Source organism: Balaenoptera ricei, chromosome 15 (assembly GCF_028023285.1).
Source record: "Balaenoptera ricei isolate mBalRic1 chromosome 15, mBalRic1.hap2, whole genome shotgun sequence".
NCBI classification, from domain to species: Eukaryota; Metazoa; Chordata; class Mammalia; order Artiodactyla; family Balaenopteridae; genus Balaenoptera; species Balaenoptera ricei.
Genome location: NC_082653.1, coordinates 3,286,870 through 3,303,698, shown reverse-complemented (window position 1 = coordinate 3,303,698; position 16,829 = coordinate 3,286,870). Strand labels below are relative to the sequence as shown.

Below are 16,829 nucleotides of genomic sequence, written 5' to 3'. Positions count from 1 at the left end.
CACACAACTTCCCTCCTGTTCACAGAGCTAGTGAGTGGAAGTGTCTGGTCTTTACCATGGGTCTTTCTGACCAGAGAGCCTGGGCTCTAACCATTATACCTCTGTCTCTCTATCCTGTCCAGAGAACCCTGGATGGAACCTTGAAATCATGTAGTTCAATGCTCCCATTTTCCAGATCAGAAGATGGAGGCTCAAAAGATGGAGGCTTCTCCAGGCCTCCGAGAGGATGAACTGCAGGACTCCTCTCCTCCGTCCTCCACTCTGCCCACATCCCTCTTTCTTTGGTGCTCCCCTGGGGCCCCATGGAGCAGGAGGGGGAGGGCATCTGGGCCATTTGCACAGTTGCTGGTAGAACGTGCCCTCAGGTGCCTTACTGCTTGGCTCCACCCCCTGTGCTGTGCAGCTCTGAGCGGCTTACTTAACTCTCTGTGCCCTAACGCCTGCATCTGTAATAGTGCCCCTGACTCACAGGCTTGAGGTTGATAACAGAGTTAATATGTGAAATGGGGAAAAGTCATAGCTGCAGGGCCAGTGACTTTCCCCAACCCACCTGTGGCCTAGAACCTGCCTTACTCAAGGGATGGGTCAGCCAGGCGGCTCCTGCCAAGGGAGGGATAAAACTGGCAACGACTTCTTCCTAGAAGGAGACAAAAGCTTGTGTGAGACTGGAAAATAAACCCTTCTTCTCCGAGGCATGTCAGTGAGTGGCCAGCAGATGGCAGAAGCAAGCCAGGAAAGGGAGCCTCTGCCCCGCCTGCTGGCAGCAGCTGCCTTAGAAAAATCCCCTGGTGTTTGCTTGTTGTATTAAGAGATCTCCAGTGTGAGAGCCATCCTTCATCCTGAGCAGGATTCTAAACAAACTCAGCATTGGCTTTGTGGCCGGCACCAAGGACCCCAGGGCTCCCGTGTACTCCCAGTGGGCACTGATGCCCTCTTGCTCCCAAAAGTCGGCCCCTTGCAGAGAGGACTGGCCGTCCTCTCTGCTCCTTGACCGCAGAGGACATTCCTACTGGTGCACCAAGGCTCAGAGAGATGCTGCCTTTAAATAGGGGGTTCTTGACAATGTTTCCATGAGGCCAGTCCCGCTGCTGTGGTTGATCATTCACTCATCAACAAGGATTTATGGGCCTCCACTGTGTGCCTGGGCCTCTTCCAGGGTCTGGAATGCAGCACGATCAGCACACACCAGGTCCATGCCCGCCAGGAAGCTCACATTCCAGGAGGAGGGAAAGAAAATCACTAGCAAGGAGTTAAGATAAAGTGGGATCGTGCAAGGCGCAAGAAAGAAAACCGGATTAGGGAAGGGGAAGAGGGTGTCGGGTGGGACTTATTTGAGGCACAGCTTTAGGGAGGGTGGTCAGGGAAGGGAGGCTGAGACCTGAGTGGCCAGAAGGAGCCGCCGTCCGGGGAGCTGGGAGGGCTCCCAGGCAGAGGGGCGGCCGGCCTGACCCTGGAGGCGGGATGGGCTAGGGTGTTCAAGGCCAGAGAGGAGGCCAGTGTGGCCCAGCAGCGTATACTGCGGGGAGGGGAGGGGAGGGGAGGGGAGGACGGGGTGGCAGGGGCCCAGGCACCTGCAGGGCGGGTCAGGGGTGGAATTCCACCTGCAGAGAATGTGAAAGTGTCCAAATGGTCCAACCTGACCGGTTCTGTGCAGTTCCCTGAGGACCCGGTTGTGACCCTCGCAGACCCTCTCATTCCGCTGGCCCCTCCCTCCAGTGGATCAGGCTGCCCAGGCATCTGGAAATATCTTCAAGTCTTCAGGCGGCTCCTCGCTGTGTCTTGCTGACATCATTTCCAGCGGTGTCCTGTGGGTGGTTGCCTCCTCTCTCACCTGCACATCTGGCTCTCGCCTCCCCACCATCCCCCCTTTCAGCCCCAGGTCTAGGGAGGCCCGGAGCAGTTTCCTGGGGCCTCTTGGGGGTGCTCAGGCCAGGCGGAGCCAGCGCCAGAGGCCTCCATCCTCCCTTCTCCAGCTTGACACGTTCCTCTCCCCGCGCTTTAAAGCCGAGACGTGGTCTCCACATCTGAGAAAACAGTTAAACTGACAATTCCTCGCAGACTCTGGTTCAAATCCTTATTAGGCTGTTAAGTGAGAGGGGATTTCACTTCCTTCCAGGGGCCTTCGTTTCTGCCAGTTCCCAGGCCTCCCCTCAAGGCCTTGCCCATCGTGTCTTCCTGCAGTCGCCTGACGTGGGCAGGGAAGCAGCCGGGGGTCCTGGCAGCCTCTAGGGAAAGTGGGACCCGTGTAGCAGGGCTGAGGGTTGGGAGTCCCAGAATGGGGCCCAGGGGAGGGCGGGGTGGGGACCCAGAAGTGAGACCAGCAGGTAGTAACTGAGGGGTCCTTGGAGAATGTGTTCTGGGGACACGGCCATGGAACACCTGCCTCCTGTCTGTGGGGATCTTACAGTTCCGCCCTGGACATGCACAGAGAAGTACCTATAAGCACGCATCCATACATATAGACACACATATATATACTTACACATACACACATAGACCTACGCATGGACATACAAATATACACACATAGATACATACACACGTGGACACACACATATAGGCATGTATATATGCATACACAGACACACATGCATGTACATGTACACATGGATACACATATACTCCCAGATATGTGTATACCTACATGTACACATAGCTATGCACACATACAGATGCATATATAAACAATGTAGATATATACCTACATAAATCATCCAGCCTGGGTCCAAACCCGGTTCACTGAGGTCGGCAGGGCCTTTGGGGAGCTGCCTGCCCGCTCTGGGCTTAGTTCTCATCTGCAACGGGACAGGGTGACAGTGCATCTTCAATGAGAAGATGCAGGTGGCACATGTTCCCGGTGGAGAAACGGCCGCAGCATCCAAAGGGAAAGGGCTGCAGGTCCCTGTACCCGGGAAGCACAGGTGCCCCTGCTGCAGGAGACCAGGCATTGTGACTCTGGCCCGTGCCTTTGGGGCACACTTCGAAGACGAGACTTCCTGGGGGCGCACATGGCCCCCTTAAAAACTGGATGCTGCTGCACAAAAAAGCGGATTTGAGGAAAAACTGAAACAAACTTTCCAGAGGAACTTGGGGCCCTACCTGTCCTGTCTCAAATCAGTGTCCCACTTAGGGAAGCACAATCCAGCCACCAAAAGCCCTCAAGGTAGTGAATTCCCAATGTGAATTTCTCAAAGAACTTTAAAAAGATCCAGTTATTATTTCTCTCCACACCTTAAACCCCTCTCTTGGCTTTCTCCTCCCTCACGCTCTCTCACTGGTGCCTTTTCCAGAGACTTCCTCTTTCCCAAACTCTCTGGCTGGGTTATCCTCAGGGGTCCTTGTCCTGCTTCCTGCTCCATGTTTTCTTCCTGCATTGTCCCTCCTCCTGGTGATGTCACACCAGCCTGGGCTGGCGTGGGGATGAGGTGGAAGGGGAAAACAGCAGAGGGGCCGTTTTCTTGAGCAGGTAAGGGGAAGAGGAGGGCTGGTCCCTCCCCCCGTGGTCAGAGTCGTCCCTGTGACACACAGTTATTGCTCAAGTAACTTTGGGGAGACGAGACCAAGTACTGAGCACCTCGCCACCCAAACTTCCATGACCTGAATAGTCACCTTAATGACTTGTCAAAATCTCCCCCAAATTCATTCGCAGAATAAAACGTCCCTGAGATGGATCTGTGAGGGTGTGCAGTGGAAAGCACGGCGTGGGTGTGAGGCCGGATGCAGGCCGGGTGCAGGCCGGGCGAGCGCTGCAGTTGCACCCCGGCTCTCCTCCCATCAGGCCTCACACACAGGCTGCGCAGGCGGGTGTGTGTGTTATCCCCCCACCTCCCGGCCCCGGGCTGAGCCCTTGGTGGCGCCCTGCTTGCTCCTGCAGGGTGCCGGGGGCACTCCCAACCGCGCTCTAACTTAGGGAGAGCCTATCTTCAATGTGTGTCTGCATTTGTGGGGTTATGTTTTATACCTGCCCCTTGCAGTGTAGAAGGAAAATAGATTTCGAATCTGATTCTGTTCAGTGCAGTTAAATACTGCATGTAAAATTCCCCTCCATGAGTTCATTCGGTGTGGACTAATTAGAAAGTAGGTGTTTTACATACTTGCATTATGCAAAAATCCTTAGTGTGTTGTTATATAGGTGTTTCGGAGTGTTTTAGTGATATCTGGAAAATTGGTTGGGGGTTTTTGGACGGTCTGGGAATGTGTTATTGTTTTTTCCCATTTCACATAATGGGATATGAGCTTCCGATGAAAATTTGCTCTCCAAAGCATTTCCAGGAATTGACAATATATGGATAATGAGGGTTGCCTGCATTTTACTTGATCTGCACTGCTGGTCGGGGGTCGTTCTCACATGACTGGCCGAAGCCAAACAGACTGAGAGTCAGGGGGAGAACAGGGGTTGACACAATGAATCCCTGCCTCTTTTTGTTATTAACAAGAAAATTAACAAGTGCCTCAAAGAACCCTGCCGGGTGAGCAGCTGATGAAAATGCTCTCTTAGGGCTCCCCCGCGAGTTGTCTGGTAGTGGCTCTGCCACTACGGCAGGGAAGGGCACTTTGCAGCCACACTGCAGCTGGACGCTGGTCCAACTGAGGGCTCTGCCAGGCCGGGATGCAGGGCCCTGCCTCTCATGGTGCCAGTTGTGGGGTGAGCTGAGCCTGTAATTAGAGCTGCAGCTGATTGATTTTCTCAAGGCTGGCACTCACGTCGGGGCCTGGGAAGCCCGGGGGGTGTGTTGTGCCAGCGTGCAGCCTGGCCGCCCGTGTGCCAGCTGCAGCTGGGATTTCACCGCACCTTTCCTGCAGCAAACCGGGGATGGCCTCAGCCCCGCCTGTCACCGTGGCGTGGACTGTGCGAGCCCGCTGCGCCTGGCAGCCAAAACAGCCCCAGATTCCGCCAGAATATGCTTGTGGCCTGAAAGCTCCCTTTGCCGTCACTCTACCCTGAGATGCAGCTTCTGTGCTGGCAGGATTCACGCAAACAGAAGCTGCTCTGCTCTTTCCTCCTCGGGCCTCCCCGGGCCTCCACTGCTGCCATCTGCCAGGGAGAGCCACTTGGTGATACTGTTAATTAAAACCATGGCACTCGGGGCAGGAAACACGCTTAAAACTCTGAAGCCATTTTTCCCTAATAGAAATCTTATTGTGGAGGTGTTTGTGGAGGTCGGGCTGACCAGGAAAACCTGCCAGCCTCAAATGAACTCAAATAGGTTTACCTAATTTACTCACCTGGGGGCCTGGAGGCAGAGCGGGGAGAAGGGCCTGCCATCGGCAATGGGTCAGGCCGGCCACCCTCACCTCTCCCCCCAGATTCTGTCCTGGGACTGGGAGATGGGAGGAGAGAGCCAGGCTTTCGTGGAGGAATCAGGAACTGCAGAGTGGATGCTTTGGAAATCGCTGACCAGGCCTCTGGGAGTGAGCCTGACTGGCCATCTCTGCGCTGAGCTGTCTATAGTCACACAGCTATTGTCACCTGGAAATTAATTTTAAAGTGGCGGCTGTGACTGGGGAGTGGCTCTATGCTGGATCCATTAGTCACCCACACAGAATTCCCCCTTTCCATGTTTCCTGGCCCAAGTCGCTACTTTGAATGCTGACGGCTGTTTGGAGCTGGCAGCATCCAGCAGACCTAGCTGGCTCCTTGGAGAGAAGCTGGAGTGATCTGAACAGGCCCCGAGGGAAAGGGCGGCAGAAAGCATGGTGAATGTGAGGGCCCAAGCCTTCTGCACTGGAGGGAGCCGTACTCCTGCCGCAGAGGCGTTAGCTTATTCAGGGTTCTTGGCTAATTTGTGAAATTACCTCTTCTCACAGGGCTGGGAGAGAACGGTCTTAAATAGGAGCAATTTAATTCTTGGATCCTGGTCCTAGTCAACGAAAAGCCAAATTTTATCCTCTCTCCTTCACTTGCCCATTTAAAGCCTGAAGCAGTGGGGCCGGGAGGGTGAGTGCCTGGAGTTGCTATGGAAACTCAGGGCCTGGAAGTGGACACAGTGCTTGAGGGCAGATAGTGGTCCCTGTGCCGGACACGGCCACTCCTCCTCTCGCCCGTCTTCGAGCTCTGCCTGCCTGTGGTCCTGGAGAGACGTGGAGACCACAGAACCTGGCCTGCCCTTCAGGCACCCTGGCTTTCCCAGAGACTCACATAGCCCTCCTATAGGCTCCTTCCAGAATGTTCTCCAAATTCTCTCCCAGTTCAACTCCTTTATCTCCATAGCAAGCAACACCCCATGATTAATGGCCAGACCCAATAGTGTCTTTTATTCCTGGCACCTTGGGCCTCTGATAAGGAGGTGGGGGTCTCCTGTGCCTAGGGGCTGCATCCCACTGGTTCTGTTGAAGCTCAGAATCCTTCAGTGGCCAGCATTTGTACAGTACAGACGTCCCTGCAATACAATAAAGGATTTGTCTGGCCTTTATCCCTGGTTTCTGAGAGGAAACTTCTAAATCTTTAGAATTTCCTGGGTGATAGCAGTATCTTTGTTATTCATGGGGGCCCCTTGGACCAGACCTGGGTTTATGCTAATGAAATAAATCAGGATGGGGCTGCTAGAAAGATCAATCATGTGGTCAAGAGGGCTGGGGCTTAGACCTCTGTGATATCACACACTGGGGGAGGGGAGGGGGCTAGAGGCTGGGTTCAGTGGTGCAGCCAATGATCCAGACATCCTGCCTACAGTGAAAGCTCTGGAACCCAGGTGCAGGTGAGTTCCCTGGGTGGTGATATACATCCATCTGCTAGAAGGGGGACGAGACAAGCCCTGATTCCAAGGGGAGACAGCACAGAAGCTCTGTGTTTGGGACCTTTCCAGGCCTGGCCCTAAGCACCTCTTCATCTGGCTCCTTGTCACTTGTGTCCTTCGTAACAATGCTAATCCTAAGTATAACGGTCTCCTGAGTTCTAGGGCCCTCCTGGCAAATTACTGAACCCAGGGAAGTTGTGGGAGCCCAAATCTGTAGCCAGTGGGTCAGAAGCGCAGGTGGCCTGGGGACCCAGGAGCACTGGGCTGGCATCTGAAGGGAGGGGCTCTCATGGGGACCACCCCCCCGCAACCTGTGAAGTCAGAGCTAACTCCGGGTCGTGCGCGCCAGGTCGCGCTGCAGTCCCTCAGTGCAAGTTCAGGGAAGGGAAAAGGAGGCACCTTTGCACTCCTGTTCAGTGACACGTCAGTTCAGTGGTTTTCTAAACTGGCTGCTCCTTGAAGTCACCAGAGGGGCTGTTAGGAACAGGAGCTGCCTGGGGCCCTTCCTGAGTGGTCTCATTTGGTGGGTGTGCAATGGGTGCCTGGAATCTGCATGTTTAACAAGTTTTTGCAGGAAGTTCAGAGGCAGAATCGCATTTCAGAGTGACTTTCTCAAGGAGCAGAGCACACGTTCCGGGCAGAGGACATCTGCTTGAAAGGAGAGAACTTGCAGGAGGCCATTTGCCAACATTCAAACCAAAGGGAACAAAGGGACGGTGGAGAAAGAGTTAAGTGCTGGGCGCAGGGCACATTAAGATCTGTGTCTGGAAGGGCGCAGCTTGAAAGCCAGGGTCACCCGGCCTGTGCTGTGATAACAGCAGCCACGTGAGACGCCGTCTTGCCTCTCAGGACGCTCTCCCCTGGCTCCAAGGGCCTCCAGTTTTTCCTTAGGGTCAAGGCATAGTGCCCTCTGAGGGGACCAGGCTGGAAGCCACGAGCTGCTGCTGGCAGGGGCCGGGGACCTCAGCAAATGGAGCTGTGAACATCTGGATGTGGGGCGCAGGGCAGAAATGCCTAGAGAACTGGTGGCACCTGATTAATTGGCCGTGACAACTTTCTCACGTCTGACCCTTTTCCCTTCTCCCCGGCCACTGCCCTGAGCCGCTGTCACCTCCCACAGGGGTGACGCCCACTGGCTCCCTCTCATCTCCCTGCTGCTTCTTCATGCAGCCTTTCCTCCTCACAGCAGCCAGGGTGCTCCTTTTAAAAGTCAATCAGATCATGTCTCTTTTGCTGAAAATCCTCCAATGGACTCTCCTCTCACTGGGAAAAACAGGAGCCCCTGTGATGTGTCCCCGCCTGTATCCTCCACCTCACTTGGTCCACGCCTGTACCAATTCGCAGCCACACTGGCTCCCTTTCTGTTCCTTAGTGAGTCCCACACTCTCTTCTACCGCAGGGCCTTTGCATAAGATGTTCCACTGCTGCAATGCCCTGCCCTCCCTCCCACACCTGGCAGGGCTGGTTTCTTGAATTTTATCATCTCGCCCTAATGTCCCTCTTCAGAGAGGCCTTCCTTGAGCAAAATAGATAGACAGGTCACCCCTACTATTGTCCAGGACATAATCCTGTTTGTGTCCTTCACAGAATTGATCAGGCTTCTTAACATGTGTTTACTTGTTTGTTTTTCCTGTCTTTTCTACTATGCTGTTGAATGTTCCATCCAGTGCCTGGCACATAGTAGGTGCTTATTTCAGTTCAAGTGGCAATAGGAGTGTGGCAGGCGATAACCCTGACACCCTCGGTGGCTTACCTCAGAAAGGGTTCTTTCTTGACCACAGGGCTTACCCAGTGCTGATGGGTGGGGACCTCTGCTCGCCACACTCCAGCTAAAGGGGGTTCTGCCACCACGTAGCTGCTTCATCCTGACCTAACGTTCTGCAAAGTTTGCCAAAGAAGAGGAGTCAAGAGAAGAAGGAGATGCACGGTTTTCACAGCATGGCAGCCCCATGTGCCACTTCTGTTCCTGGTCTATTTGCCCCATCCAGCCATATGGCTCCAACTTACTGCAGAAGGTCTGGGAAACAGAGGGGGCAGGCGGGATGCTAGGTGAGCACGAATGGGAGGACCTGGGGAGACAGAAGATCTATAAGCCAGAGGTCCCATAGGGGGCGGGAGGACCACACCCATGGAAACGAGCCCAGAAGCTTCCCTGAGATTTTCCCTGCCTGTATTCTTCTAGAAACTAATGGTCACGCTGAACAGCAGGCAAGGACTCGGGACAAATCCTCCATTTCCTTTTGCATGGGCCCTGGCCTGTGTGATGGAGTAGCTGTGTCTTCCGCGGGCAATGTATATGTTAGGAGGTGGGCAGAGACTCTGCAGCCATTATCAGGCTCTGCTTGCCTAATGTTCCATGAAGCACCTTGGAAAATAGACCACTGGGGAAAATAAATGATCGCGGGGGCGCAGGCGACCTCCAGCTGGCTTCAGGGGTACTCCTGTTCCCTGTGCGGCCTCCCGCCCTCCTGGTGGGCTCCTGGGAAATGGGTGGCAGAAACCAGCCCAGTGATTTACCTCCTGCCTTCCTGTGACTTCCTCCCCGTCCTGTGCCTGTCACGTTTAATTATAAGGCTGTGGATGGCGGGGATATTAATTATAGGGCTGAGGCTGTGTTACCTAGAGAAAGTCGGTGCACATGTAATCCCGCTTTCCTCAAGGAGGAAAATTGCATTTTTCCTGATCTCAAAAAGAATGCCAGGGAAAGGAGCAGAATCACACTTCAGAGTTTTAAACTAATGAGATTCAGTTAAAAAAAATTAAAAACCTTTTTATATGCAGAAGATTGGGAGAATCTATTTCCGGCATTTGGAGTTTCTCCTCAGCTGCGTTACCTGGCAGTGGTCTGGTGAGGGGCAGTGGCTTTCCTATGGGGAGGGTTGGGGTGCTGTCTTAGGTAGAGCCAGCTTGGCTTCTGGTGTAAAGCCAAGAATAGGTTAGGCTGGGTTTTCTAAATACATAGAGCAAAAGCATTTCTTGGCAAGAGTCTTTCTGGCAAAAAGCAAGCATGTATATTCCAAAGAGTAAGAAGGGGTGAGAGTTTGACATATTTTGGTTTGTGAAAAGTATAAACCAAGCTAACATTGATAATAATAACAACAATAACTGTTCTTTGAGCTTGTGTTATATGCCAGGCCGCATTCCAAGTGCTTTGGGTGCACTCTGCCATTTAGTCTTCACAGCAGTCCTGAAGGTGGTTCCCACTTTAACCCCATCGCTCATGTGTGTATGTGTGCATGCATGTATGTGTGCATGTGTGCACACACACGTTCTTGCACTCGTATGTGCGTGCATGTGTTTCTGTGTGTGTGACACTTCGTACCCCACTTGGTGTCAGGCCCTTCATGTGGTCTCTTTCCTGGATCCCCCAATAGCACGATGAGGTTGGTACTGTCACCTGCTCCACTTTGCAGGTGAGGAGAGCACTGATTTTAGATGGAAACGGAGGCTGCACGGAGGAGGTGGGACCCGAACACAGACTAACCCAGTCACGATCCTGAGGACCCCGCTGGTCCTACACTACTCTTGGAGTTTAGTCTTTTTCCCTGTTTTTTTTTTAATTCTCTTCTGCTTGGTGGGCGGTGGCTGGGACTGTTTGGGTGCAGGCTGTTGGAGGGTCAGGCCACTGGCTAACTTGTTCATTTTGCCTTTCCCAAGACTCGTGGGGCCCCATGAAAAAGTCAGCTTAAGTGATCAATTATTCAACACAAGGACAGAAAGCTCTGTTTGCATTGAGGCTAAAAACAGGGGGTAGACAATGGTAATTTATTAATAAAAGGAATTCCACCACATTCCTCATCCTGTACTAGGAGAGAGAGTCATGGAATCAACTCTGAGTGAAGGCATCAAGTTTAAGCTGCTAATTACTTCCTAATCATGCAGAATAAAAGCTACATCCCTTAAAATACATCAGACAGCTAAACATAATCTTTGCTTTTCCCGGTATCATCTAAGGCATCCAGATGTTACTGTAATAACTGCTCCATAAACAAACACAAGACCCAGCTGCAGGGCCGACTTCTCAGCATTCTTGTGCCTCCCAAAGTCTCTTCCCAGGCTGGGCTCCTGATAGCTGCCCAGTGTCGCCGCAGCCCTACTGGGCGGGGACGGGCTGTGGGTACAACCACACACCAGAGGGAGGCCAGCGGGGAACCTGCCAAATGTGAGCGTGATTAAACCCGGGACCCACCTGAAACCTTTGTCTGTGGTCCTTTAGCAAACCTGAGGGGTTTAGGCATAGAAGAGGATGACTTGAACAGATTGGAATAAATTACCTCAAACACTGAGACATACTTAGGTGGCACAATTTAATTTAGGGCCATCAACATTAGTGATAGTGAAAGTAGCTAACATTGATTGGGGGCTTATTACGTCTTACTGCGTTGAAGCGTCCACTCCGTGAGATGGCTGTGTAACAGAATGAGATTCAAAGGAAACACCTGTTCTGTGGTGATCTATGTCAGCCCTGGCTTCCAGGTTATGCAGCCTTCATAAAAACAGTCAAGTGATTTTTGTCTTTCTCTATGCACTGGAATTGTTGAAATAGTGTAGGAATAATCAGTTCCTTAAAGATTTGAGAAAATAAGACTCTGGCAAGCAGCAATTCCTGCCCTACTATTATTGATAGTGTAAATTGTTTCAGCCACTTTGGAAAGTAATTTGTTAATACCTAGTTAAGTGGAAAACATTTATACCCTATAATCCCACAACACACTCCTGTATCTGTAGCCTAGAGAAACGCTCTTACGTGCACAAGGAGACATGTACCAGAATTTTCACTGCAGTGTTGTTTTGGTTAACAAATTGAAAATGACCCAAATGTTCTAATAGGGGATTGGATAAGGTAATTTATGCAACAGACTAATCTGTGGCAGTTGAAGTGATTGAATTAGATCTCCCATATCAACCTGGAAAATTCTCAAAAACAAAATATGAGGGGGAGGGAGAAGAAAGTGAAAAAGAACATGTCCATTTAGATACAATTTGCATAAAAGTAACACAGGAAACAATATTATGTACGATTTTTAGACACACATATATTACCAAAAGGGAAGGATATTCATCACTTTTAAGAATCCGGTTTCCACTGAGGAGGGAAAGAGAGGAACAGAAATGGTACTTGAAATGTCTTGGTATTATTTTATTCACTAAAGCAAAAAGGTCTGCTGTAAATACAGAACAACCATGGCATCTCCTAAAGCTGAGCGGTGGGACACAGTGTTTGTTATACTAACCACATTTCATTGATGGCTTTACCACATCCTCTGCTGCCTTTATTAATTTTTACCCGGTTTCTCGAGAAAGGGCTGAGAGAGGTCTTCCAAAGTCACCTGTTATGTCTCTAATCCTTTCTCCTGTTTATGCTCTTTTCAGAGTTGGAGATGGAGGCTGGATGGTGACGACTGACATTCTCTGGGTACCCTGACCTGGATAACACGGTGCTCGGGACGCAGCAGGTATCCCGTAAACGCGAGACGACATCACCCCCACCGTCAGCATCATCCCCGCTGCGGCTCTACGCTTGTCTCCCCAGATTCTCTGCACCACCTGCCTCGGTATGAAGCCCCTGGACTGAGGTCACGTCCAGGCGTGGGTGGGAGCGGCAGCCCGTGAGGAGTGGGGGCGCGGGCCCGGCGCTCACTGGGCCTGTGCGTGTCACTTCTCTGCTCCGTCCACTTGCGGTGCTGATTCCCCGGTTGTTCTTCAGGACCTGTCCCTCCGGGTTAGTGGCAATAAGGGGGCTGTAGCTTTGCCCCCTCATCTGTCCTGCCCACGCACAGCAGTTCCTCCTTCTCCCTGGCAGCCTGTTGCTCCTTGCCCAGCTTTCACAACTTCTCCTCTTGCTTCTCCGTGAATTGAAATCATGTGTGTCCCCTGGCAGTCTCCTGCTGTGATCCAGTTCTGATTGTAGCTGGTGGACTTCTGTCAGCGTCTATGGCTTGTGGGGGAGGGGGGGTGCGGTTCTTGTTCCCTGATTTCAGAGGAGGCCAAGTTTACTTGTCCATGTGTAGATTCCTTAGGTCAGTGGTTCTCAACGTGGAGCAATGGTTCCTGCATCCCAGGGACATCTGGCAATGTCTGGAGACATTTTTGGTTGTCACACCTGGCTTGGGGATGGTGAGAACTGTGCTTCTGGCATCTGGTAGGGAGAGACCAGGATGGTGCTAAACACCCCACAAGGCACAGAGAGGACAGCTCCCACCCCAGTAAAGAATGATCCTGGGGGCTTCCCTGGTGGTGCAGTGGTTGAGAATCTGCCTGCCCATGCAGGGGACGCGGGTTCATGCCCTGGTCTGGGAAGATCCCACATGCCGCGGAGCAACTAGCCCCGTGAGCCACAACTACTGAGCCTGCGCATCTGGAGCCTGTGCTCCGCAACAAGAGAGGCCGCGATAGTGAGAGGCCCGTGCACCGTGATGAGAGTGGCACCTGCTTGCCGCAACTAGGGGAAGCCCTCGCACAGAAACGAAGACCCAACACAGCCAAATAAATAAATAAATAAATAAATAAATAATAATTAAAAGGTGCTAATAATTAAAAAAAAAAAAAGAATGATCCTGCTTCAACTGTAACCAGTACCGAGACTGAGAAACCTCGCTTTAGGCTCAATGAGCCGTTTATTCAGGCCTGCCCCATTTTACGCAATGGCTTGGAGCTGTGACATGTGCTTCATCTGGTTTTATTTAACACGCACCAGGCACCTGGTGCTGTACTATTGCTGGGTGACCTTCCATCTACCTTGTAACTTTGTTAATGTGCACAGTACAAAATATCTACTTGAAGTCAGAAGATGGGTTTGAATCTTTGTTATGCCACTTTCTTCTGTGCATTCACTTAACACATCTTTGCAGAGCACCTACGAGGCACCAGATCTGGAGCCAGACTCTGCCCTTCGGTGCTCACATTCCAGTGGGAACACAGGAAGTAAACAAGTAAAGGAATAAATCAAGGCACATTTTAGGACAGCAGTGTTCAGTAGGAAGGAAATAGTTCCGAGAGTACATAGGCAGGTGGTGTATTAGTTTCCTGGGGCTGCTGCAACAAACTGCCACAATCTGACTTAAAACACCAGAAACATATTCTCTCCAGTCTGGAGGCCAGATCTCCAAGCCAGGTGTGGGCAGGACAGAGCTCCTCTGCAGGCTCTGGGGAGGGTCCTTCCTCCCCTCTCCAGCCTCTGGAGGCTCCAAGCCTTCCTTGGCTGTGGCTGCCTCACCCGGTCTCTGCCTTGGCTTCACATGGCTTCTCTGTGTCTTCTCCTCTGTTTCTTACAAGGACACGTGTCATTGGATTTAGGGCCTGCCTGGAAAATCCAGAATGATCTCATCTCAAGATCATCAACTTAATTACACCTGTAAAGACCAGACCCTTTTGCCCAAATAAGGTCACATTTACAGGTTCTGGAGGTTGAGGTGTGGACATATCTTTCTGGAGGTCACCATTCAACCCACTACAGATCCACATAATCCTCCCTGGAAGTCCCCAGCTGATTTCCTTTTTTGATCTTTAACCATCAACAGGAGAGGCTGGATTAGACCAGGCAGGATTCATTAACCCTTCCAAAACACACTGATGCTCAAATACAAACAGAGTTCTAACACCAAGAATAAGGCAGGCAGAAATCCTGTCTGTTGGTTGGACAGAGAAGCAGCAGGCTCTACCACCGTAACCCCCTCCCCCTCCTCCCCGCTTTCCAGACCTGCCAAGTGTCACCCTCCCTCCGTGCTCTTTATCTTAGTTTTCCTGAAGCAGAGGCTCTGAGGCTGGAGCGTGCATCAGAACCACCTGGAGGACTGGGCTTTCAGGTTCACAGCCTGCACTTCTGACAAGTTCCAGGTGACGCTGAGCTGCTGGTCCAGGCACCACAGGTTGAGAATCTCTGGGCTGAAACTGCTTCCTGCCGCTGCCGGCTCCTCGGCCTCTTAACCCTGGGATTCCCGCTCAGCCCCCCTTCCACCCAGCCCCTCCAGGTCCTGCCTCCTTTCCTCTTGTGTGGCATTTACTCTCGGGCTCCCCGCGTCACCTCACTCGGAGCTCGTGTCTTGCAGCCAAGGACAGCGTCTGGTCCCCACGCCGCAGCATCTAGCACAGCATCCACGTGGATGGCACGCATCAGATGGGTGTCGCGAGTGACATTCACGCAGCCTTCCTCCTCGAGGAGCTGGTGGGCTCTGAACTCCAGGCTTCCTGCCTCCAGCTGGTTCTCGGCACGGCTCCCCGGGGAAGCCATCTGCCCTCCCTGGGCCTCCGTTTCCTCATCTGCCAAAGGGGCACAATAGCTCTTACCTTAATCTCAGGACTATCAGGTGTGGGGAAAGCTGGGGGAATGCTCATGGCATGGATGAAGGGCCCGTCAGTGTTAACTGTGGGGAATAGTCTTCTCTCTGGGACGAGGCAGGCCAGATGCGCGCGCTCCCCCGGCTGTGCTGGGTTGAATCGTCAGGTAGAGCTGCTGCAGCTGGGCGTGTTCCTCAGCGGGCGCAGGGCCGAGAGAGGCCAAGCAGGGCCACCTGAAGAGCCTGGTGTGCTGACTGGGAGCGCTGGTCTCCTGCACAGCGCGGAGTCACTTCAGCTTTTGAAAACCATAAGACAGGTGCAGTTACATTACAGCGTAGAATGAAAATGCTCCTAAGTCTTAAGGTACAGTGTGCAGATTTTAGCAGTTCCTTGGGCAGAGGCCCTGGCCCTACAGGGGCTGTTCCTTCGCTGCCCCACCCCCGCCCTAGGGCGCCCTGCACAGAGCTGCACACAGGCCAGGGGCTCAGGCCTGGGAGAGGAGGACAGACTAGTGAAGCTGCTTTCCAAGCACTTCTCTTACCCTAACACAAGTGCTTCTGCAACCCCTGTGCCCCAAGGCCATGTTTCACACTGAGGCAGGGCCTGGAGGCAGGAGTTGACACCAGGCAGCTCTCACCCTTGGAGGAAAAAAGCATTTGATTATTTGAGGCCAGAATGGTCCAGCCTTCACCTCCCTGGCCTTTTGCACTGGGACAGGGCCAGTCAGTTCTGTCTGCTCCTGCCGGCGGTGACTTGGTTTAATCACACAACTGCGTGTCTGGGAGAGCGCCCTGGCTTCCTTGACTGCACACCCTCACCCCTGCCCGGCCTCGCACACACTCCCCAGGTCATTCATCTCATAGATAATTCCCGTCCATCCTTCCTGAGTCTTTTTGAATATTGCTTCCTCCAGGAGCTATGCCTGACTACGTTTGTTTGCCGAACACAGTGTGTGGCACAGAGTGAATGTTTATGTACATTCCTAAATGAATAAAAGAAAAGATTAATGCAATAATAAAACTTAACATTTAGTGAGTGGCCAGAGCTTAATATTCATGAGGGGCACAGCCCTAAGCATCCACACATGTAAAAATGCACACTGTGCCTTTTTCATACTGCTCGGCAGAAACTCAAAGGAGAAGATGCTTGTAAAAGTACTTGATGAACTATAAAGCAGTGCCCATCCCCGTGGTGAAAAAGCCATTTCCCAGAGGATGGTCCAGAACACTATTGCAGTATGCCCTAACACAAACCAGTGCCGTGTGTGGCCCAGGCTTTGCAAGGAATCACGTTAAAAGAAGCAAATCCCACAACCAAAAATGATTAGAAATAAATTGCAATCTTTTCTTGCTTGTCCACAAACATTAATGGGGATCCTATTAGTAAAACAAAGCATCTCTTCTCCAAATTTCCTTTTCTCCCCATCACCTCTTACCCTTCATGTTTCTCACCTGCCAAACCCCCAAATAATCTCCTGATACCCCAAAGTAATCCTTTCTTCCTCTCCTCCTCTCCTGCCTCCCCTGTCATTATGTAGATTCTCCAGCCACTGCAGCATCTCCAAGTTTACCTAAAACCCAGATTCTTTATAACAAAGGAGAACCCTGGGACTTTCCCAGCTAGCCAGAATCCCTTCATTGTCCCTGCACTGGATCCTGACTCCTCAACCCCATTTCCACATTGTGGGGAGGGGAAGAATTCGGGCTAGCAAAAGCAAGGTCATCTTTCGTGGATGGACGGTACAGGAGGAGGAAGTCTGAGGGTTTTCAGCCCCGATCAGTCAAATCTCATTGGCAGTCCTGCTTCTAACTCTGC

General features: G+C 52.1%; 1 protein-coding gene across 1 annotated transcript in view; it reads right to left on the bottom strand.

Moving 5' to 3' along the window:
- CDH26 (cadherin 26) overlaps positions 1-16,456 on the bottom strand; it is a 74,042-nt gene extending 57,586 nt beyond the window's left edge. The window contains 3 exon segments of the mRNA XM_059897818.1: positions 574-637; positions 14,766-14,996; positions 16,450-16,456. Coding sequence (XP_059753801.1) covers positions 574-637; positions 14,766-14,996; positions 16,450-16,456 — 302 coding nt within the window.
- Between the last annotated feature and the right edge of the window lie 373 nt (positions 16,457-16,829).